At 41.1% G+C, this 24,188-nt stretch overlaps 1 protein-coding gene across 10 annotated transcripts in view; it reads left to right on the plus strand.

Annotated features, from left to right (window-relative positions):
* ATP11C (ATPase phospholipid transporting 11C (ATP11C blood group)) overlaps positions 1-24,188 on the plus strand; it is a 186,738-nt gene that overhangs the window by 63,188 nt on the left and 99,362 nt on the right. For 6 of the 10 annotated variants that reach the window (XR_014307191.1, XM_082717565.1, XM_082717562.1 and 3 more), the window contains exons 1-2: positions 13,835-13,918; positions 23,614-23,733. Coding sequence is in view for 8 of the 10 variants with exons in the window: in XM_082717565.1 (XP_082573691.1) it covers positions 13,883-13,918; positions 23,614-23,733 (156 nt within the window). In the remaining 2 variants the exon portion in view is untranslated. Of the gene's footprint in view, positions 1-13,834; positions 13,919-23,613; positions 23,734-24,188 lie in introns of those variants that run through there. The other 4 variants (XR_014307190.1, XM_082717560.1, XM_082717561.1 and 1 more) reach the window with 1 other exon arrangement.

The following is a 24,188-nucleotide window of genomic DNA, read 5'->3' on the forward strand; positions in this document are numbered from 1 at the left end:
ATTGTTTGGGTCAACATCTGCAGCAGATGCCACGTGAGTAGTCCACAGAGCGCCACAAGAGTGGTACCTGGCAATTGCTTCCATCCGTGTTTTCCCTCCGCAGCTGCTGTCTGGGTCTGAGCCTGACTAGAGTTCTAGTTTATGTGTTTCTTGCCTCAAACCCTGATGTTTATTTTAATGAATGGGAGTCTGCTTTGTTCTCATTATAAATTGTAACCATAAGCATGCTGTTTGAGAAGTATAGCCAGAATCCTTAGTTACGGTATACTTGGTGTTACTTTCCAATTTTATCCCCCCCCCCAACAATATTGAAATTCAGTTGACATACAACATTGGGCCCCCTGTGTGGCTCAAGTCAGTTAAGCGTCGGATTCCTGATTGCAGCTCAGGTCATCATCTCAGAGTCATGAGATTGAGCCCTGCATCGGGCTCCCTGCTCAGCGAAAAGTCTGCTGGAGATTCTTTCTCTCCCTCTCCCCCTGCTAGTGCTGTCTTCCATCTCTCTAAATAAATAAAACTAAAATCTTAAAAAAAATTTTTTTAACATTGTGTAAATTTAAGGCATTACAACATAATGATTTGAAATATGTATAGATTGAGAAATGATTACTACAATATGATTAGCTAACCCATCCATCACCTCACATAGTTATAAATCTGTTTTTTTTTGTTTGTTTTTTTCAACAAATGATTATTATGGGAGTAAATGAAGGAATTTCTTCATAGTATTTTATGGTCGCCATCAGAGCCCAAATCCTGTTTTCACTGTAGGAATTGGGTGGTTGGGTGTTTATTCATTTAAATAAATTATCTATCTATTTATTTATAAAGAAAAAAGAAAGAACGGTGGCAAAAGTAAACCTTAGGAGTTCTTGGGGGATTGCAGTACACCACCGACAATTCCTAAACCCAGCTTTACTTCCAACATGCACAAGCCAGTTTTGATTAGCTCTTTAATCCTGATTATCAGATGGACTTCAGTCTACTAAACCAAGTCCAGTGGTGATTATTACTGAGATTTATAGCCACTGATACCCCAAAATCTGACAGTTTAGCTGTTGAGGAATTCTGGGGGTAGGGGGTACTGTTTAAGAAAGCTAATCTTTGCCCGGTTTGTTATAGACCAGCTAACAGCTAGAGGCTGAGGTCAAGTGATATGTTCTCCTGTTACTATAAATCTTTAAATAGACGTGTTTAAGACAAACTTACTTTTAAAGATCACATTAAAATGAGAAGATTCATACTGAAATTTGTAAGATCGAGATTATCACACAACAGACTGAGCAGTCTGTGGTGGCCCCAACTTCCCTCTTGCTGTGGGAGTTTCTTCAACTTAATTATTCCCAGAGCAAATCCATTCAAACATCAAAAATCAATGGGACAGCCTATTTGACAAGCATAAGCATGTTTTAAAAATGTTTTCAAAGATTTGTAAAGATTAACTGTTAAACACATTAATGAAAAAGCAGAAATATTTATGGTGATTTATCTAAAGCTCACTTTTTTTTTTTTTTTTTTTTTAAAGAAGGAGAGGGTTTGGAGAGGATTTTAAGCAGGCTCCATGCCCTGCACAGAGCCCGACTCTGGGCTTCAGCCCCCACCCCTGTAATCATGCCCTGAGCCGAAACGAAGAGTCAGATGCTTAACTGACTGGGCCACATAGGCGCCCCAGATTCTCGAAATCTCTTAAGAGCAAAAGGTTAGCATAGAAATGATGGTTATTGGGGCGCCTGGGTGGCTCAGTGGGTTAAAGCCTCTGCCTTCGGCTGAGGTCATGATCTCAGGGTCTTGGGATCGAGCCCCGCATCAGGCTCTCTGCTCAGCAGGGAGCCTGCTTCCCCCGCCCCTGCCTGCTTCTCTGCCTGCCTCTCTGCCTTCTTGTGATCTCTGTCAAATAAATAAATAAATAAAAATCTTAAAAAAAAAAAAGTGATGGTAATCACGGTGCCTAGCTCTTTTGATCTCTTCAAATATTTGTTCCAATTTTAGAAAAGGATAGACCTTTGGTTCAGGGGATCTCCCCCTCTGCACGTATTATTTGATTTATTGTGAAGGAGCAGTGGGAGAAGGTGAATGTCTGAGGCCAGCTGTTTCCGCATCTAAACCTGTGGCCCCTCTCTTTGTCCACAGCAGCTAGCTGCTCCCGACCACCTCCTCCTGCCCTTTAGTTAGGAGCATCAGGACGAGATCGGAGGTTTTCTGTGTTTGTGCCTTCCTCTCCCTCTCAGCACCCAGCCTTCCCGGCACTGCAGGTGATGCAGAGCCGTGTGCCGTTTCATAGCTGTGTACGTTTAATTACACTTGCTGTTTATTTCGGCTTTTAACCTAGTGCTTAAGCCAGAGCCCTCCACTCTCTGATACTCCCTGAATTCCAACCGGAAGCTGAGTCATTTACCATAACCTTTGAGGAGCCTTTTGCAGTTGGTTTTAATTCTTTTTGCAAGCATTTTGAATCACATGCAGGTCTTCTAGTTCCATTGAAATCCTAAGTAAAGTCAAAATGTACTATTCTGCTTTATGCTTAAATGCTAATTAGGTGTTATCTGGTCAGTGTGGCATAGGTCACTTAAATATCCATGATCACTTTGGTTTTATAAGCATGCTTTCTCTCTGCTGGCATTTTACAAAGATTGTATCTCTCTTTTTATTCTGGTTATGAAGACTTTCCCATTGATTTCATCTGTGCCACTGCATTGCACAATAACCCTGCAGATACATTTCAGGTATTTGTATTAGGATTACATCTTTGTTACGTTGACATGTTTTATCTGTGTTGGAAGAAACTGGTTCATGGCAGCAAAGGAATTTGCTATTTCCCTCTGCTATAGTAACAGCACCTAGGGGCACCTGGGTGGCTCAGTCGTTAAGTGTCTGCTTTCGGCTCAGGTCAGGATCCCAGGGTCCTGGAATGGAGCCCCACGCTCGGCTTCCTGCTCAGCGGAAAGCCTGCCTCTCCCTCTCCCACTCCCTGGGTTTGTGTTCCGTCTCTCTCGCTGTGTCCTTCTTTGTCAAGTAAAAAACTACAATCTTTAAAAACAAAATAAAATAAACTAACATTTGAGTAGTGTTTGAAGGCACTGTCTTAGTTGTCTCATAAATTAACAGCATCATTCCCTTTTATACAGATAGGGAAACTGAGATAAAATGTGATTAAGAAATTTGCCCAAGGTCACTTAATCTAGTACGGGGCAGAACTAGGATTTGAACCCAGATACCTGGCTCTGGAACTGTGCACACCCAGCCAGTATGCACATCTTCCTTCCTCATCTCTTGTAATACTACTTTGAAACCACTTGGTAATTGCCAGGCGCTCTCAAAGAAGGTCATTACAGTGGAGAGTGTCAAAGTGCCCTCTGATTTTTGAATATCAAAAATAATCCCATTAGAAGATACTTCAAAAATTCTCCAATATAGGGGCACCTTGGTGGCTCAGTGGGTTAAGCCTCTGCCTTCAGCTCCGGTCGTGATCCCAAGGTCCTGGGATCGAGCCCCACATCATGCTCGCTGCTCAGCGGCGAGCCTGCTTCTCCCCTCTCACTCTGCCTGCCTCTCTGCGTACTTGTGGTCTCTCTCTGTCAAGTAAATAAATAAAATCTTAAAAAAAAAGAACATACTTAGGAGAGAGTTAAACTTTGAGACTCTAGCCTTGATCACATTATTTTCTTGTCTCAGTTCCTAACTTGGTGATCCTTGGTGATCTCAAATGGCTCTAAATGATATACTGATTTTGGGGCCAGGCTGTTTAAATGATGAACCATGTCTGTTTGTAATCCTCCTGTCACTCTGTCCATCTATTTTTCTATCCATTTACAGAATTCTTCATCTCTATAACACACTTAGGTGTTGCTTTTCCTTATTGAGGAAGCAAATCACAAATGTATACTAGCAGAATAAGACAAAGAGCTCCAAGAACCAGCGGGTAATCACCTTGAGGGGGAAGCCAGTATGTAAAGGTTTGCCAATTTTATGTACCCACAGCCCTCCATATGTCACAGGGTATCTTGATTAGACCGCCGAGTTTGGCACAGTTGAACCTTCAGTTGACTTTCAGGGAGACTCAGGAGGGTGATTTCCGTCCAGGGGAATAGCAGTTGGGGAGAAACTGAAATAATAAGAGAGAGAATGAGGAGGTAGACCAGTTTGGTAGGAACAGAGCCGCCTTTTCCCAGATTACCAGTAGAAAATGTAGTTGGAATGGATGGGAAAGTCAGGCTTGTGTTAGAGAAGCCCTGAAACCAAGCACAGTATGTGACTAAAAAGAAAATCCTCTTGTCATGGTATCCAGAGTCTAGTTTTGGAGCGTGGCACATGTGAGGTATATAATAGGTTCAAAAATGAATTTAATCATAGTCTGGATTAAAAGATGCCAAAATTCCCCAAGGCTGTGACTTGCATTAATCTGGAAATCTTCCTGGACTAACTCTGTCTGGCCCTAGTCAGCGTCTGCATTTCAGCCAACCTTATTCTTCCTTCCTGCTTCTGTGTTTACTTAGCAGTGTGCCACATGTGGATTTACATGCTTCCTTCTCTTACGTCCTGCTTCTGTTTTCTGGTCAATCCTGTGAGATTGGGGTTCCCCAGCTAAGAGGTCAATGAGAGGTAACGTACAGGGGACAAAGGAGCTGTATGATTGGGGTGAACTCCAGTCTGCCCCTGCTTGCTGACTGATGACCTCCCATGGTGGCAAATGGTTGACTAGCAGGGTGGCAGGGGTAAGATTAGTAACCTTGGAGGGGTCAGGAAGACCGTATGGGATTTCAGACGTGCTCATGTATTTTGGGCAAGGCAAGCTATGTGAGGACCTAGGGAGCCTTGGGCTCATCTTCTTTGAGTTATAACCTGAGATTTCCCAGTCTCAGAAATAGAGTTAGCTAGGGGAAATAGGAAGAGAGAAGGATTTTCCTTAGGGAAATTACCACTTTGTTTGTTTGAGCATAATCAGGAGAAGCCCCCCCCCCCCAAGCAGATTCCCTGCTGAGCGCAGAGCCTAATGCAGGGCTGATTCCAGGATGCTGAGATCATGATCAAGCCCAAGGCAGATGCTGAATCAACTGAACCACCCAGGTGCCCCTGGGGAAATTGCCACTTACCCCCCCCCCCCAAATATATGTATCTTACTAGGTTCCACTATTTGTCAGCTCCAGAGCATTTAACCTTTTTTTTTTTTTTTTTTTTTTGGGCTTTTTGCCTTTTGCTTTTTCTGCTATCAGAATGGCTAAAAATTTTTGAAATCTACCACTCGTGTGTGTGAGTTGTTTTTCTACAAAAGATCCACTGTAGTCTCAGCATAGGAATAGCAAAAACTAAAGGGAGAAAATTCACTAGGTTGTTTTTTTTTTTTTTTTTTTTTTAGTATTGATTGAAAGGAGAGATTTTCCGTATGGCTGTGCTGCCCTTGAATGTTGGGCTTTCATCTTCTTATTTAAAGTTTCATTGGAACAAATAGATTTCTTTCCCAGCCCATTGTACCAATAGCCATATAATCTGAAAACTCTGAAAAAGAAAAAAAGAGCTAGCTAGCCCTGGTTTTCACTTGGAGTAGGGTATCTGGATTTTGTGGGGATTTCTCAGTAGTGTTCTTTAAGACTCGAAGTGATGATCCAAGAAATAGTGGTGCTGGTTACAAGCTGTTGTTTACTTACTTACTTATTTATTTTTAAAGATTTTATTTATTTATTTGACAGAGAGAGGGAGATCACAAGTAGGCAGAGCAGCAGGCAGAGAGGAGGAAGCAGGCTCCTCCTGATGTGGAGCTCGATCCCAGGACTCCAAGATCATGACCTGAGCCAAAGGCAGCAGCTTAGCCCACTGAGCCACCCAGGCATCCCTGTTGTTTACTTATTTATTAGTAAACCCTTTATGCAAGCTTCATTACAGATTATTATATCAAGTACTATATAAATAATATGTTAGTCATTGAGATGTTATTTTTAAAATGCAGTTAATTTTCACTTCCCGGAACCACAGGGATAATATTGTATAAATGTACTTTGACAGCTTTAGCAGAATCTTTTTTGTGTAGAACTTACAGTATGTTAGTGATACTTCTCTGTGCTCTTCCTGCAGAGAAATCAATACTGCAGAACACACCCTGCCCCAGTGTATGATTATTAAATGAGGTAGATTTGAAAAGAGAACAGTGCGTGGCAGGCTGATTTGAATTGTGTTTGTCTTGGACCTAGCCTCTGTTCCACAGCACATACTAGCTATGATGGGCCCTCCTGAAAACCCTTTACAACTTGTCCTTGTACATTATGGCAGGTCATATTCATGGAAGTCAAAGTAATAGAAGTCTAATCTGATTTTCTTTACAGAAACAATATTACATTGAGGATTATATTCCTGGCCTGATGCCTGACTTTTTTTTTTTTAAACAGAAATGACCATAACCACCATTTTTAATCAACTGTTTAATCATCTGGAATTGATGAATCTGAATACTGCTCTGCATCAAATTGACTGAAGCGTATATAAATCAGTTAACAAAGCATCACAATAACCAGTCACATTAAATTATGTTTAATGAGCTTGTGTCAGTAGACTGTACAAAGTTCTTATTGTCACAATCACGGCCTTGTTTTTATTGAAACTAATCAGAAGATTTAAGAAAACGCACTTTCTGCAAAGTCAAGGAATTCACAAAGGATTTCTTCAGCAGGATGTTGGAGGAGAATTTTGGGGAGACTTGGGAGTTAGGGCTTTTTGAAAAGCTGAGTTGAGATTTTCTTTTGGCTTTGTTCATTGTAAATCCTCTGTAGCAGACATAGATTTTTGGAGAAAAGGTCTCTTCATTGGAGTTGCCGTCAGGGAAGGCTTTTAGGACAAAGTGACAATTGAGAGGTCTGACGGGTGACTACAGGTTAAGAAGGTACAGGAGCGAGGGAAGGGTATTCGATGTGGGCTGGGAGCCCCGGAGCAGGAAGGAAGGCCAGGGGGCTAGAACAGAGAAAACAAGGCAGAGAGGCTTGGGGCTCAACAAGGTCAGTGGAAGGATTTTCATTTTCAGTTTTAAGATCAGTGGGAAGCTGTTAGAGCAGGGACTGAAGGAGCGGTCTATCTGATCAGCCTTGTCGTGTGCTGGTGGTCACGTGGCCCTGGCTGGGTCAGCTCTCCCACGCAGCACAGCCATCATTCCTGCTACTTGGCTGATCTGTGTAAGTATTTGGATAGTGGTTAATATCTGGTTTCCCCCACTACATTCCAAGCTCCTTGAAGGCAGGAATGGTGTCAATTTTTTTTTTATTTGTCACTTTATCTACAGTATTGTGCATAGTAGGGACTCAAGTAAATATGGTTGAATGGAGACATCAACTGTATTAATAGTTTTGCCTCGTGACTTGCTATAAGTTGGTACTTTTTTTTTTTTACTGTGGTGCAATTCACATAACATAAAATTAATAATTTTAAAAACGATTCAGTGGCGTTTAGTACATTCACACGTGAAACCACCAAAACCATCCTGTTCTGTAGCATTTTCTTCACCTCAAAAGGAAACTTCATAACCATTAAGTTGTCACTCCCCAGTCTGCCTTCCTTCCAGCTCCTGACAAGTACCAACTTGCTTTCTGTTTCTATGGATTTACCTATTCTGAATATTTTATATAAATGGAATCCTACAGTGTGTGACCTTTTGTGTCTGGCTTCTCTCGCTTAGCATAATGTTGATCAGGTTCCTTCCTGTTGGGTCGCGTGCATCAGTAGTTGATTCCTTTTTACGCCTGAATAGTATTCCACCGGGTGGACAGACCACACTTGGTTTATCCACGCATCTGTTGGTAGATATTTGAGTGGCCTCCACTTTTTGACTCCACTGTAGATAGTGCTGCTCTAAACATCAGTGCAGAAGTTTTTGTTTGAACACCTGTCTCCGTTCTTTTGGGGTATACATGTAAGAGTAAACTTGCTGGCTCATGATAATTCCTTGTTTAGCTTTTTGATGAACCACCAGACTGTTTTCCACAGAGCCTGAACAATGAGTGATTTTGCATTTTTACCAGCAGTGTATGGGAGTTCCAATATCTTCACATCCTCACCAACACTTTTTATTTTCTGTGTGTTTTTGAAATTCCAGCCATCTTAGAAGAATGTCACCTTTAAAATACATGAATGGGGACACCTGGGTAGCACAATCAGTTAAATGTCTATCTTCAGCTCAGGTTGTGATCTCTGGGTCCTGGGATCGAGCCCCATGTCTCAGACTCCCTGCTGAGAGGAGAGACTGCTTCTCTCTTTCCCTCTTACCCCCTCCGCCACTGCTTGTGTTCTCTCTCTCTCAGAGAAATAAAATCTAATTTAATTAATCATATGCATGAATGAACCTCCCCTTATTCACAGTATTTCATTCTTTGATACCATATCACATTGTTGCTCAATATTATGAAAAGTTACAGTGACACTCAGGTGCACACTGGACTGAATTGGATTCTAAATCCATAAAATCACTGTCCCGACATCATTCTGGTACATTGCCTTCTAAGAAAAGCTTGCAGCTATTAGGAGAACCCCACTTTTTCCTCTTACCCACCATTTTTAGGATCAAAGATGAGGTTTGAAAGACTAATCCTGACATCTAGAGCAATTTCTTCCTTCTGAATATATGTGGTGCTTTAAAACTCTTCTGTTGGAGGTGTCTTTTGAGAGTTGCATTGAGAATGATGAGGAAGCCCTGTGCAATCTTAATGGAAGAATGGTCTCATCACCGATAATTTCTTTTGGTTTGACCCATTTATATTTCTATCCATTTCCTTGCTCTTTCCCTTTATTCCTTTTTTTTTTGAAAGCTAACTGTGCCCCGCGCCCAACGAAGAAATGTACCTGCTTGCCTTTCCTCTAGGGCAGAGACTGTAGCAAATGGCTGGAAGCCAAACAAGAATAGAAGCAGGCCATCTTAGAATACTCACACTGTAAGATTATTCCTGCCCATCCATGGTCACCAGTCCACCAATAGTAGTGCTAACATGTGCAGATGCCCTTGAACTTACAACCTTCCAGAGTCCTCTGTGTTCTCTGTTGGGTTCTGCCAATTTCCTGCCCTTACCTAATGCTATAATTGTTTTCTCTTTGTTGGTGTTTAGAAGGTTTTACATCATGTCTGAGTTTACAAGATAGAATAAGAAGAGACTTAGAAATGTATGAACACATTTGCGTACACATACGCCTTTTATAATGCGAAGTAAAGTGAAATGCATTGCAGTCAGGAGAATTGAGTCTTTGTGCACATTTGATTACCCAGTCCTCGTCGGGACTAATCTGCTGTGTTCCACTAAGCAACAGTCACTTAATGCTACAACCACTGTGCCATTTCATGATTTAACTAAAAGCATTTTTCCTGTTCAAAGCTTGCCAGGTATTTTTAATGTTGGCTGTAAAATTCTTCTAATTGTTCTCAATACCCCCTGTGTGTGCTTTGGAAATATCTCACTTCTATTTTCAATTATGTACTTGAACAGAGCCTCAAATTACTGTTTGTCCTGTTTGGTAAAAAACAAAACAAAAAAATGTTTGGTCTGGGGGTGGTATGACCTTCAGTATGAGTTTTAGTGCTCATTTTTGAGAAGTCATACATTTTGAATGTGTCCGCTCTAATAAAAATTTTTTCAAGTGGTTTTCTATCTCTGCGTGTGTTTCATTTTCTAGTAAAAATCCTTCGTACAAGTAAAATTTGTAATTCTAAGTGGTTCATTAATTTTTTAAATTGTTCTTAATGGTGGTTAATCCTAAACTGTTTTAACTTGAGGTTGTTTGTACCCTGACTGCCATGGCATAGAGTTCATTCTGTTTTATCAGAAGAATAAACCATTTCCCTTGGGTCACAGGCACGTTTGAGAAGGCATTCATTTTTTCATAGGTAAAGCTTCCCATTAAACAAATTGACACTGTGGTGGTTTAAATGGGCATCCTTAAAGCCCCAAAAAAGCTAATGTACCTTTTAGTATACCGAAATTAGCACCCCGAAGGCACGGGAGCCTTTCTTTGTTCTTGGTGACTTGTGTTTCCTTTATTTATTCTTCCTTTTCTACTTAGAAGCCTATGAATAAATTTCGTCCCGAATACATTATTTTCTCATGTGCATTGGCTTGTAAATTACTCCTTATCCTCAAACAAGGGATCTCTTTCCCACCCTTAAACAGTTTTTTTGTTTGTTTGTTTTGGTCCAGGCTGAAACAGGTGGCAAATGATACAACATCCAAAACCACATTTCCTGTTTTATTGCTCGAAATCTGGCCCGGATTCCCCTGTATCTTTTTAGATTACTCAGTCAAGCTCTACTTGAGTTGCCTAGGAAAACATCAGTTCTCGGACTTCTCCAAGACACACACAGGCTAATCAGTAGAAGGCAATTAGAACCAAGATCTCCTGGTTTCTTGCCTCTTAGAGTTAAGCCTTGGAAGCAGAAGCACCCACTTGGGATCATGGCCAAACGCTTAATTTTCCTTATCTATTTTTGGCCTACGTGGAGAGAAGTTGTCACGGGTTTAACAATTATCTCACCTCATATTCTTGAGTGCCATGCCGATATTACTGATTGTGAAGAGGTAAGAAATATATTAGAATAGCATCGCCCAGGGGCACCTGGGCAGTGCAGTGGGTTAAGCATCCAACTCTTAGTTTCAGCTCAGGTCATGATCCCAGGGTTGTGAGATCGAGTGCCACGTTGGGCCCCATCTCTTCTTGGGGTCTGCTTGAGATTCTCTCTCCCTCTTCCCTTCCCACTCATGTGCGCTCACTCCTGCTCTAAAATAAATCAATCTTTTAAAAAAAGAAAGAAAGAAAAAGGAATAGCACTGCCCGGGAGGCAGGATTCAGGAGCAGCCTTTCCCTGCTGCCCAGAGGTTTTCTGAGGAACCTCATTATTGTCGCATGCTGTGCGGTTTGGGAAGCCTTGTGTCATAGATTCTGATATTCTTCCAGTCCCTCTTATAGTGGCACTCCTAATTGGTACTACCCAAAGGCATATTAAAATTTCACAAATCTGGGGCACCTGCGTGGCTCGGTTGAATGGGCGACTACCTTCGGCTCAGGTCATGATCCCAGGGTCGTGGGAATCGAGCTCCCTGCTCAGTGGGGAGCCTGCTTCTCCCATTCCCTCTGCTGCTCTGCCTGCTTGTGTCTCTCGCTCTCTCTGTCAAATAAAGAAATAAAATCTTAAAAAAAAAATTTCACAAGTCAGGGAGCCTGGGTTACTCAGTCGGTTAGGTTTCCATCGGACTCTTGATTTTGGCTCAAGTCATGGTCTTAGGGTTGTGAGATGGAGCCCTGAGTCAGGCTTCACACTGTTAGCTGAAGATTCATTCTCTCACTGTCTCCCTCTCCCCTCCTTGTCCCCTCCATCCCCCTAAAATTTCTTTCAAAAATCAATTTTTTTTATACACAAACAATAATACACATGAATAATACAGTGAAGCCATTAAAAAATGAAGTATTTGGTGTGGTCTTTCTTAAATATACTGAAAGTTAGACATTATGCTTCGAACATATTGCTAATTTCTGGTAAGTGTTTTTAGGTTTTAGGAATAATTTTTTTTTATGTTTTAGGAATATATTTTGGGAATAATTACAGGTCATCTGTTAAATTTATAGCAGTACCCAATCTTTGTAGTGCACAGCAGCTTCGAATCTACAGCTTTTGGGAGGGAAGAAGGGAGATTTAGAGACAAGCATCAGAAGTTCCAAGAAAGTTCCCAAGTGACTGTTGTGCTTTGCCTCAAAGGGAGAGATGGTTTGCTAGTTTTACAGCCGTGACGGCAGATCAACAATTCCAAAGGACGAATGGCTTATCTTATAGACGGCAGTCTCCGGGAACTCCTTGAGTGGCCCTCAGTAGTGGGCAGACGTGCCACCTGACAACCTCCCTGGCCACCTGCAATCCTCTCCGTGCATGCTAAGGAACAGTGTTTTCAGCGCCAAGCACTCTGCCAGTGGGCCATAATTCACCCTGTCCCTTTGTATAGGGGTGACCTCAGATCAGAATTGCTTATGCGTCTTCCATAGAGCCAGAAACTTTCTTGCTGGAACAAGGTGAAAATAACACATTTACATTTGAATTATGTTGAGGCCATTGCCTAGTTCTATGCTGCTGACCCAGTTCCTGGAATTTTAATATTCACATAGTTGGTTAGTAACTGCAAGCTTCATCCTCTTAAGTAAATAGCCTTTACAGTCTTTTTAAAGTGATCTCTGGGTGTTTTGTTAATCCTACAATAAGCAGTCTTTTAAGTTCTTTGACCTTCTTTTACTCATATATTTTTTTTTGGACCTTCTTTTACTCTTAAGAAAGTGGAGGCTCACCTGTAAGTTGTAGGTACGTAATAAGGTGTATAGTATAAGCATAGGTATCAACAGTACTTCCCAGGGTCACATCTTTACTGCTTCTCCTATTCCCTCCAAACCTTACCCTAAAGGCTTTCAGCTATAGGGAAGGTGCTATTTTCAAAAACAGACTTCTTTAAAGACATTGTTATTTGAGCCCAGAAGTTGCCACCAGAACATGGTTCAATGGAAGGCTAGAGATACTGCATGGTGGAAAGGACTACCTTTGTGAGGCTTGAGTCACAACTCAGGCCCTCTTGATTATTCAGCTCAGTCTTCCTCCACAATGGAAGCTTGTTTTTTACTTACCTCTTTTGTTGGGAATGTCAAAATAACAGGTATAGCCTGGGTGTGCTATTTAAACTGATTACATTTACATCCTGGACATTTATTTTCTAGCCAGTTTGCTTTCTGTATAATATTTAACAATACTGCATTCATTGGTTCCACTGGACATACTCCAGCATACATTTGAACTGATAGATCTTTCTAGAAACTTACTCTCATCTTTATAATAATGATGCTATCATTGAAATGGAAGATAAAACCATGTTTGGGGCATCAGGCACCTCTTCTACAATGTTTTTTGTTGTTGTTGTTGTTGTTTTTGTTTTGTTTTGTTTTTTGTTTCTTTGTTTTTGTTGTGTTGTTGTTGTTGTTTTGCTCTGCCAAGGTTTATATCTTCCTACACTGTAATGAAAATTCTTCTCTGGCGACCTAGAAAGTGATATTTGGATGAGAATTTGTCTCTTCTAGGTAGATATTGGTAAAGGCATTTTTCACCATAACTTGTCCAGTGGTTCCTTTCCTAACCATTTTTGGGCGTTACTGTTTGCTGCTGAGATAAAGCTGCCTCGCCTGCGAGATCTCTAAAAAGTGATAAAAAAAAAATCCTTGAGCCCTAAGGGACTTCACAAAAACCTTCTGTTTAGGCCATATGAATATTTGCTATACATTTTTGAAGCTTCAGGTTACAGTAATAGTGACTCTCTGGTATGGGGTGACTCAGTGTATCATAGTGAATGCCTAGGTTGTATCTCTTCCTCTTAAACTATTTACCTGACTAAAACCCAAAGTTCAACTGAACTTTTGTAGAAAGTTTTTTTTTGTTGTTCCAGTTCTTGTCATAGTCCATCAATTGTAGGCATGGGTTAGAAGAGAACTTTACAAGATGAGGAGAAAATGCTATGTGGCACAAGATGCTAGTCGTTTTATTTTTCATTTTTTTAACTTTTTGTGATACTAGTCTTTTTCAATAATTTTTAAAATCCAAAGTTACAAAGGCGAATCACGTGTTTGGAGAAGAGTAACAAAAAAGATGTCAAACAGTGTGATAACAGAGGCCAGGACACCAGCGTGTTGCTTCCAAGTCTTAAGGAACAAACCAGCTTTCTAGTGCTTGCTTTGCCGCCTCCCTTGGAGGTACAGAAACTTGCAAGCCACAGTTGGCTGTCTTCCCGAATTCTGAGAAACTTTGCAAGGATCACAGGGGTTGGCACAAGTTGCTTGATAATCTGCGGCGTTTCCTCTGCGTTTTAGCTGCCTTTGTGTTAGCAAATTTTCACACGTCGGTATGCAGATGGTCGCATCTTTCCCTCCTGCCTCTGAGGTTTGTGATCTATATTTTATTCTGATCTCTTTTCAGCTAGGTTGGGCTTTGAGGTCTTGGGGACTTACTGCTTTCTATTTGCATATACATTTTTATCCATTTCCCCAGGGCTATGGTAAATGCTTTGCAGGGTTATCAGTCAATCGTTCCTAACCTTATATATTAGGTACCTCTCTGTTGAGATTTTTTTTTTAAGTTTGTGAAGTGTTCGGAATGCAAAGTAGTATGTAGCCGTGGATACTGAAAGTGGAAAATAACTTCTCCAGGCTTAACCTGTATGGTGAGTTCATCTCGAGTTTGTGTGCATATTGTCAGGCTCTAGGTTAGAGAAATACTGTCGACAAGGAAAGCGGGGCTGCTGAGCCCCCGTCCGAACTTAGGGAATCTCCGGTTACTTTCTGTAAATGGAACAATCTTTGAGTCATTAAGAAAATTCCTGTTAGAGTGTTGAATTACTAAATGCTTACAGCAGTTTTGATCTATCGATTATTAGCCATCCTAAAGACAGCTATATTTCATCTTCAGGGTCACATTTTTGTAGCCCTGAGGCTCTTGGAGTAAAGGCGTGGTGGGGAGGGGTATCAGATTGAAAACATGTAGAATTGATTGTCCCCGGTGAAATTAACCTGCTCAGTGGATTTAGATAATCAAAGTCTAACTCTTGAGTTTCCAATCAAGGCATTGTTTGTACCTAAGTCTTAAGCATTGTGATTGCTGATTGAGGTTTTTGGTTTTGTGGGGTTTCGTATCCATTTCCTGTAGGAGATTCTGTTCTGTTAAATGTGCTGATATCAGGAATGCCTAATTAGAGACAATCTTTGTGTCTAGGGATGTACTTTTGAGTATTCATTTGTCTTTTTTTTTTTAAGATTTTATTTATTTATTTGACAGAGATCACAAGTAGGCAGAGTCAGACAGAGAGAAAGGAGGAAGCAGGCTCCCCGCTAAGCCAAGAGCCCGATGTGGGACTCGATCCCAGGATCCTGGGATCATGACCTGAGCCTAAGGCAGAGGCTTTAACCCACTGAGCCACCCAGGCGCCCCTTCATTTGTCTTTTGATCAGGTGGTTGAGATTTTTGGTTAATATGATCATAATCAAGCTTTAAAGGCAAGACAACACAAAGTGTCTTGTCCTGGTCTTTCTTCACTACCCCTGGCAAAGGAGAGAGACACCTCAATCACTTAAGAAGGTGCCATAAAAGCAAAATCTGAAAAGTGCAATCTTAAGGTTCCTTTTAGAGTTATGCCTATCAATTAAAGATCAAGATTATTCTCCTTGGCTTCTTGTAATGGAATGGGCTTGGAAACCTCCGCAATGTGACCACTGAGTACATTGTAGCAATTTTAACCAAGAGGCTTAATACACTGGAAATGTTCCCTGGCACTCTGGTGCTCCCTGCACCTCACCCCTCCCAACCCTGGGACAGAAATCCTGACTTTAAGGAGCATTTTAGTAGTTGCCTGAAATTTTGATGAAACGCTAGTTCTTTCTTTCAATTTTGAGTGCATTTGACCTTTTTAAGACTGATTATGCTGTTCAAAAATACTAGTGCTTCAGCAAAGAAAATAGCTTTAGGGCTGGGGTGCATAGAACAGTTTTAAATCATTGCCAGGTTTTCAGAATTTTAAATAATCGGTTTCTGTTCATTTCTGAGCAAATACTTAACATTTGCTTTAATAACTCACAAAGAACAATCTAATGACCAGTAAAAATAATACTTTGGGGTTCCTGGGTGGCTCAGTGGGTTGAGTTGACTCCTGACCTAGGCTTGAGTCTCCATCTCAGTGTCGTGAGTTCAGGCCCCAGGTGGGACCCCAAGATGGTTGCAGAGCCGACTTAAAGAAAAATTTTTTTTAAGATTTTATTTATTTATTTGACAGAGATCACAAGTAGGCAGAGAGGCAGGCAGAGAGAGAGAAGGAAGCAGGCTCTCTGCTGAGCAGAGAGCCCGACGTGAGGCTCATGTTGGGGGTCAATCCCAGGACCCTGGGATCATGACCTGAGCCGAAGGCAGAGGCTTTAACCCACTGAGCCACCCAGGGGCCCCTAAAATTTTTTTAAATATAAAAATAAACAAGTAAAAACAATGCTCTAATTGCCAGGGTTGACATCAGTGATGATTTGCTGATAACCTGAGTAGCTTTGCATCACATCAGGGCCTGTAATTTTCATTATCTGTGATAGAAATAATTGTTAGCAGATTAACCACAAGCAAAATACGTATTGAAGGGGAATCTCATTTTATGAGCAGCTTAAAATGATTGGAGGGGGCACTGTTTGAGGGTTATTTGTATGTTTATGCTGTATAAAGCTAATTGTTTAAATTATTTTAATTACTTCAGAAATGGGGGATTACGGCTGGTATATTAAAAACTCAGAGGATCTTAGTTAAGAGCAGTCACTAATTCAAAGGAGAAGATTGGATAGCCGTTTTCACAGGCATGGGGAGCTTCCAGGGAAATTAAATATTAAATAAAAGAAAGACCGAGGCATTGGTGTTGTGTTTAAAGCCAGTGTGTGGCCAGAATTAAGAACCATTGATCTATAACTAAGTGATAAATTTTAAGTCTGCAAACACCCGGAAAGGACGGGGACATGAGCCCCGTTTTAGATTCCGTGCTAGCCTTTATAGTGACCGTCTTATATTGAGGTCTCTATTTTCTCTCGGTTCTTATTGAGTAACTAGTCTGGAGGCAATCAGGAAACAAATTATACTTTAAAAAGCTTTTTATGTGTTTTGACAAGCAAAAGCATGGGATTTTAAGATGGTACTAGTTGAATAACAGCGCCATTTCGCTGATTTTTATTAAGACACTATGTTTTGTTATAAATTACTTATCATTTTTCCCCTCTACAACAGTCAGTTTATACTGCGGAAGTATAAATCAAGGGCACAAAAGGGTGGTTTCATTTTGAGGGAAAAAATGGAATTGGTTTCTCTTTTAACTTGTATATTGTAAGTATATATTTTTAAATATTTTCCATACTTTTTATTTTAGTGTATGATGTGCCATTAAAATAGAATCCGTGCCAGCATATTTCAGTTTTTAAAAATGCCATTTCAAAGGACATTTGGATGGGAAGCAGTTCAACACAGGATCGACTCTTAATGAATTAAAATTCATTATGAGGTGGCAGGAATCATACACTCCCACTCTAGACGACATCGTGTGCCATCCAAAAGGGAAATTTTTTTTATGATTCCTACTTGGAGTTTCTCTGCCTTGGCTAAGGCACCTACCTACATTATTCACAATGACAGGAACCTAAAACCACTGTCTTAACACTCAACATTGGCAGCAAGTGGAAAATTACAGTGAAATTTACACATGAGTTCAGCGCTGCCATTTTTATGCAAACTAAACAATGTTCTAAGTTAGAGCAAATTCCACCAGAAATTGCAGGTTCTTCAGATTTTAGGATGAAGCAGGCATGGAAAGGTCCTCTGTTTCACCCCACTCCAGCCCGTCCCAGGCAGCTGCAGACCCAAAACTGCCTTGGGCTGAAGAGACTTTGCCCCTTTTTAAAAAATGCTCAGGGGGCGCCTGGGTGGCTCAGTGGGTTAAAACCTCTGCCTTCGGCTCAGGTCATGATCTCAGGTTCCTGGGATCGAGTCCCGCATCGGGCTTTCTGCTCAGCAGGGAGCCTGCTTCCTTCTCTCTCTCTCTGCCTGCCTCTCAGTGTCCTTGTAATTTCTCTCTGTCAAATAAATAAATAAAATCTTTAAAAAAAAAATGCTCAGGAGTGGACATGATACAGCTCCTCTCAGGCCCCTTTTTCATCTAACAATAATCACTGCCAGAAGCTTCCTCCCCCACCCTCCCAAACCTGCACAGCAATTTCAATCCATTTTCTCCAACTTAATAGAGATAGAGGTCACGTAGGCCTTATTTGAAGGTGATCAGAGAGATAATATATGGCGAAAGCTCTTAGTCGAACTGTAAATGCCATTCACATGTAGGGAATTCATAAAAATATTATGTGCCTGAAAAATTGTGTTAAGCTTGTTCCTTCCTTTTGTTCTCTGGAATGCCACTACCTGACAGAGAAGTTGAAGACCATTCAGAATCGCGAAACTATCAGTTCATTTTTGTTTTAAGCTAATCAGTGGCCACTGCTAACCCAGGAGAACGATCTGTGTTAGCTGTGCAGGAAACATCCCACTTCACTGACCCTCTCCCTGTTTTTCTTTTCTTCTTCCTCCTTTCAGTTTGTAGAATGATCTGAGAACTGGCATGAAAGGTAACACTTCCTTATTTACTTGGAAGCCACTTCTTTTTTTGTTAAGATTTTATTCATGTATTTGACAGAGAGAGATCACAAGTAGGCGAGGGGGGGTGTTGCTGGGGGGGGGGGGGAGCAGGCTCCCTGCCGAGCAGAGAGCCTGATGCAAGGCTCAATCCTAGGACCCTGGGATCATGACCTGAGCCAAAGGCAGAGGCTTTAACCCACTGAGCCACCCAGGCGCCCTCGATAGCCACTTCCTGATTTTGTGAAAAACTAAACAACCATACAGATACTAAAGGTTGTAAATACATATGAATATGTATATGCAGAATTATCAAGTAATTTGACAGTTTCTGTAATTCAAGTCCGTACCTTATAAGGTTCAGGTCTGTTGTAGGGACTACAGTGAAGACCGTTACTTGCAACAGAAGGTGAGGGTAAGTGTGAAGCAGAATGAGCTATACTTCAAGGTGTATATACTTTCTCTTTACATTTTGTAAAATGGAGATTATGGAAAATTTAGTGCTCTTATCAGTAAACCATGTTGGACCTTGTATATTACAGTTGCAAACAAAGAAGTCCGTCCCGGAATCAAAATGTGAATAGCTGCCATTTTCGTATTTTTTTAAGACTTTATTTATTAGAGGGAGAAAGAGACTGCATGCAGGAGCAGGCCGGAGGGGCAGACAGAGAGGAAGCAGCAGACTCCCCGCTGAGCAGGGAGTGCAATGCAGGGTTCCATCTTACAACCCATGAGATCATGACCTGAGCCACCCACCTGCCCCCAATAGCTGCCATTCTGGTAAAGGTATTTGTTTATTGGAATGATAATCAGGAACTCTTTGAAAATTTACCATGGAATCTTAGCCTGTGAAGGGCCTTAGACAGTCAGTTGTTCTAATAATGGCCTGTCTCTGGACAAGTGGGGAAACAGCTGTCTTCTTCATGAATTTATCCCAATTACTTTTTGTCTGATTCCCTACAGAGTTTGAAAGCGGTACCCCACTAAATAAGTATTTAATAAGCTTTAATGAAAATAATGGGTCAAGAGGTCTTATCTACATTTTTGGTTGGTTTTTACCTTTTTATTTTTATTTTTTTAAGATTTTATTTATTTATTTGGCAGACAGAGATCACAAGTAGGCAGAGAGGCAGGCAGAGAGGTGTAGGGGAAGCAGGCTCCCTGCAGAGCAGAGAGCCCAATGCGGGGCTCGGTCCCAGGTCCCCGGGATCATGACCTGAGCAGAAGGCAGAGGCTTTGAGCCACTCAGGCGCCCCGGTTTTTACCTTTTTAAACTAAAAAATCATTTTCCCTAGAATATCGATATAAGGTACAAAAATTCAGATTGAGGGACGCCTGGGTGGCTCAGTTGGTTAAGCAGCTGCCTTCGGCTCAGGTCATGATCCCAGCGTCCTGGGATCGAGTCCCACATCGGGCTCCTTGCTCCGCAGGGAGCCTGCTTCTCCCTCTGACTCTGCCTTCCACTCTGTCTGCCTGTGCTCACTCTCGCTCGCTCTCTCTCTGACAAATAAATAAATAAAATCTTTAAAAAAAAAAAAAATTAAACCTTTAAAAAAAAAAATTCAGATTGAAATACATCCAAACAGACATTTGGAGAACTTTGCAATCTAAGTAGTCTTTTTTTTTTTTTTTAAGATTTTGTTTATTTATTTGACAGAGATCACAAGTAGGCAGAAAGGAAGGGAAGCAGGCTCTCTGCTCAGCAGGGAGCCTGATGCGGGGCTTGATCCCAGGACCCTGGGATCAGGACCTGAGCCGAAGGCAGAAGCTTTAACCCACTGAGCCACCCAGGCACCCAGCAATCTCTAAGTAGTCTTGCTAAAAAATGATTACTTTAGGGTCAGGATTATTACATCTTTAGCTTTTAAATAGATCATCGAAAGGAAGGAAAATCCCTGAGCCTACGTACTTTAAAACTTTCTGGGCTAGGGAATTATCTTTTTAAAAAAATAATGGAGGGTGCCTGGGTGGCTCAGTGGGTTAAGCTGCTGCCTTCGGCTCAGGTCATGATCTCAGGGTCCTGAGATCGAGTCCTGCATCAGGCTCTCTGCTCAGTGGGGAGCCTGCTTCCTCCTCTCTCTCTCTGCCTGCCTCTCTGCCTACTTGTAATCTCTCTCTGTCAAATAAATAAATAAAATCTTTAAAAAAAATTAAAAAAATAATGGAAATATGTATGTAGATATTGGTTCCTATCTTTTTTTGACTTTAATGTATGGTTTTCTCAAACATGATAAATATAGTAATACCAAAGGAAACCATTCCAGGGGCTCCTGGGTGGCTCAGTCGGTTAAGCATCTGAGGCATCAGGCCCCATCTTGAGCTCCCTGCTCAGTGGGCATTCTGCTTCTCCCTCTCCCTCTGCCCTCCCACCCCTGCATTCATGCTCTCTCTCAATCTCTCCTATAAAGTCCTTTTTTTAAAAGTGTATTATCCTGATTTAAGGTAAGAAGACAGAGTAGAGGCATGGCAGCTCTGCTGGAGAGCAGTGGGTCTCAGGAGTGATGGCTGCTGGCGACGATGGGGCGGGAGAGCTGGCCCAGATCCTGATCGCGCAGCTTCCCGCAGCTAAAGCAGCTCTCTGTCCCCCAGAGCGGAACCGGTTCACTCAGCTCAGGGTTTCAGAATGGTTCGGTTATCGCCTTTCGGTAGTGTACTTACACTGCGTAGCTCCCTTGCAATTCGTCCATTCCTCTCAAAGAAAAAACAACAGCACAATAGCTTGATTAATTTTTTTTTTTAAAGCTTTAGTCACTTGGGACGCCTGGGTGGCTCAGTTGGTTAAGCAGCTGCCTTCGGCTCAGGTCATGATCCCAGCGTCCTGGGATCGAGTCCCACATCGGGCTCCTTGCTCCGCAGGGAGCCTGCTTCTCCCTCTGACTCTGCCTTCCACTCTGTCTGCCTGTGCTCGCTCTCGCTTGCTCTCTCTGACAAATAAATAAAATCTTTTAAAAAAAAAAAAAAAAAAAAAGCTTTAGTCACTTATTTGAGAGAGAGAAAGTGTGGGGTGGTTGGGGCAGAGGGAGAGAGAAACATAAGCAGACTTGGGGCTGAGGCTGAGTGGGAGCCCTTGGCAGGGCTCTATCTCCTGACCTTGAGTTCATGACCTGAGCTGAAACCGAGAGTCTGACACTTAAGGGGCAGTGCCACCCAGGCCCCCCAAACTTGATGAATCTTAAAATACAAAAGGAAAATCCCAAAGTAGTAAATGAAGTAAACATCGAATATCTGTGTGTTACACAGCTTATTGTCAGTGTTGGTGTTCTAGGACTTTCCTGAATGTGATGGTTCGCATAATAAACACCGGGAATTGATAGGGAATGATGTGGGTCCACTAATACTGAAGAAGAAAGAGGTATAATAGTAGTGCATTAGAACTGAATTGAGTTGTGTGCTGTAAAATCTTATAACAACTATTTTTGTTCATGGTGTTTAGAAGATCTTTCAAATGGTGGGCTTAATTATTGCTACTGTTGAGTAATTATTTCTGCTAATTTGTTTTCTTGCTACACTGCTGTTTATGTTTGATACTTTGTATATTTAGTCATTTATATAGAAATTAAATTGTATGATCCTTTCATTCTTACTTCAAAGACTTAATGTATTTTCTGAAATAAACATTCTTCGTTGTAATTAACTGAGAAAAACATCTGAGTTTTTGGCACTGGGTCCAAAGCTATTCCTTTGAATATCAAGATTTTCAGTAGAATCTAGACTTAAGATATTTCTCCCTACACTATTAGATATATTATTTTTCAGACCTCTTCTGTTTTGATGATTTCAGGTGATTTTCCTCTTTGACCTTCCACACTCCGTTCTTTTCAGATCAATAAGAAAAATATTGCTCTCAAGAATTACCTGAGTTTGCAAAGAGATAAATGCTTCGCTTTATAAAGATTGTGTCTGATAAGTGTGAATATCCCAGTTTCAGAAAAGGCATGCACTGGATATGCAAAGTTCCAAAAGGGAACCATTATAAAAGATTTGTTTTACTTCACAAGAGACTTGTGTCTTGTTTATGTGTGTTTTGTATTTGTATATGTATCTGTATCTTGCATTCTGACTCAGTGTTGGGGTAGGATAGGGTGGCAAGAGTACTTACACTGAACTTAAGAGCTGCTGCATTTGAAGGTCAATTAGAAATAAACTAAAGAATATCTGAATTCATATTAAAATGATAAATAGCTCAGTGTTCAAAATTGTATACATTTTTCTTTTTATAACACTGTAAGCCAATAAAACATAAAATGCAAAAAATTTGCAAAGTAAACTTATTGGAGAATCTTTAAAAACAAAAAACAAAGTAAAGCTTCAGTGAAGTAAAAAAGTAAGGTAAAATGGAGCTCAACCTTGGAACTTCTAGATTCTAGAACTTCTAGAACCTTCTTTTAAAATGTAGACGTGGGGGGAGGCACCTGGGTGGCTCAGTTGGTTAAGCAACTGACTCTTGGTTTTGGGTGTGGTCATTATCTCAGGGTTGTGAGATCGAGTCCCGCTTCAGGCTTTACATTGGCCATAGAATCTGCTTGGGAATTCTCTCTCTCTTCTTTTTCCTCTGCCCCGAGCCCCGTCTCCCTCTCTTAAAAAAGAAAAAAAGAAAGAAAAATTAAATTAAAATTAAAAATGTAAAATGGACATCAGAGATACATTGTGTTAAATGGGACTTTTTGACAGTAGGCTCTGAGAAATCACAAAGGATGTCTTTCCTGTAAAACCAAAGAATTATAACTTCTTTGTAGAAATAGTTGATCATTGTTAGAGACAGCCATTCTATTATTTTTTAAGATTTTATTTATTTATTTGACAGCATGAGTGAGAGAGCAAGCACAAGCAGGGGGAATGGCAGGCAGGGGAGAAGCAGGCTTCTTTCTGAGCCTGATGCAGGTCGATCCCAGGACCCTGAGATCATGACCTGAGCTGAAGGCAGACGCTTAACCCACTGAGCCACCCAGGTGGCCCTAGACAGCCATTCTGTATCTCTATACTTAAAAGTAATTGTTTTCTATGTAGAAGTAATTTGCATTCTGCTTTGTGTTCTCTGGTAAGGAACCGACAAAATGGCCTTCAGTGGTGGTTGTATGATATATAAAACATTCCCAATCTGACCTTTTGAGTGTGTTGCTGTGATGGTGACAGATGAGATTTTGTGGAAGAAAGAAGAATGGCAATAAAAACACTGTTCTTCTAGGATTTCTTTTAATTTACACATTTTAAAATAGTAGGGTTGGCCTCAGCACGTTGTCTCAAGCAGCCCCCTCACTAATCTTCACTAAGTCAGCAGCTAAGAGCCCAGTGGAGTTTGAATAGCCTAACAGGGTTTTCTCTCCTCGCTGGTGCTCTCTCTGTCTCGGGGATTGTCAGATGTGCTTCCGCAAAGACTCTGAACTCAGCAGAAGCATGGACAAATGTGATAAGAAACTGACTTTTCCCCCCTTTCTCTTGGTCAGTGTGCTGGAGAAGAGAAAAGAGTCGGTACACGCACAGTGTTTGTTGGCAATCATCCAGTTTCAGAAACAGAAGCTTACATTGCACAAAGATTTTGTGATAATAGAATAGTCTCATCCAAGGTAAGTTGTTTTTTTTTTTTTTTACTTCAGTAGATACATGTAGTGATTCATACAGTGAACCAGATAATGCACTTATCTGGTGTATTTGTATACGCATATGCTTGGGTGTGCGCACCTGTACCGTATTCCCGCTGTGGTCATCATCCCGCCAAAGGGCTGTTTTTCTTAGAGTATCACTCTGTCTTGTTACAGCTGAAATATTATTGACTTGCTTTCCCTTATTATTCGTAGTGCCTGTTGATGATACCTACTACATTAAGCCTTAAAGCATGCTAAAACTTTGAATTATCTACTTGCCCAAAGCTTCCTGAATTTCTCTTAAGGGGATGGAGTAAGTTCTAAATGATATGTATTCTTTTGGAGGGTGCTGTGGTAGAATGACATTTACCTCTTCTGTTCCATTGGGGAGCTCCTCGAGTACACTCTTGCCTGACCATTTACTAGCTGTGTGACCT

The sequence above is a fragment of the Mustela nivalis genome, assembly GCF_964662115.1.
Source record: "Mustela nivalis genome assembly, chromosome: X".
NCBI classification, from domain to species: domain Eukaryota; kingdom Metazoa; phylum Chordata; class Mammalia; order Carnivora; family Mustelidae; genus Mustela; species Mustela nivalis.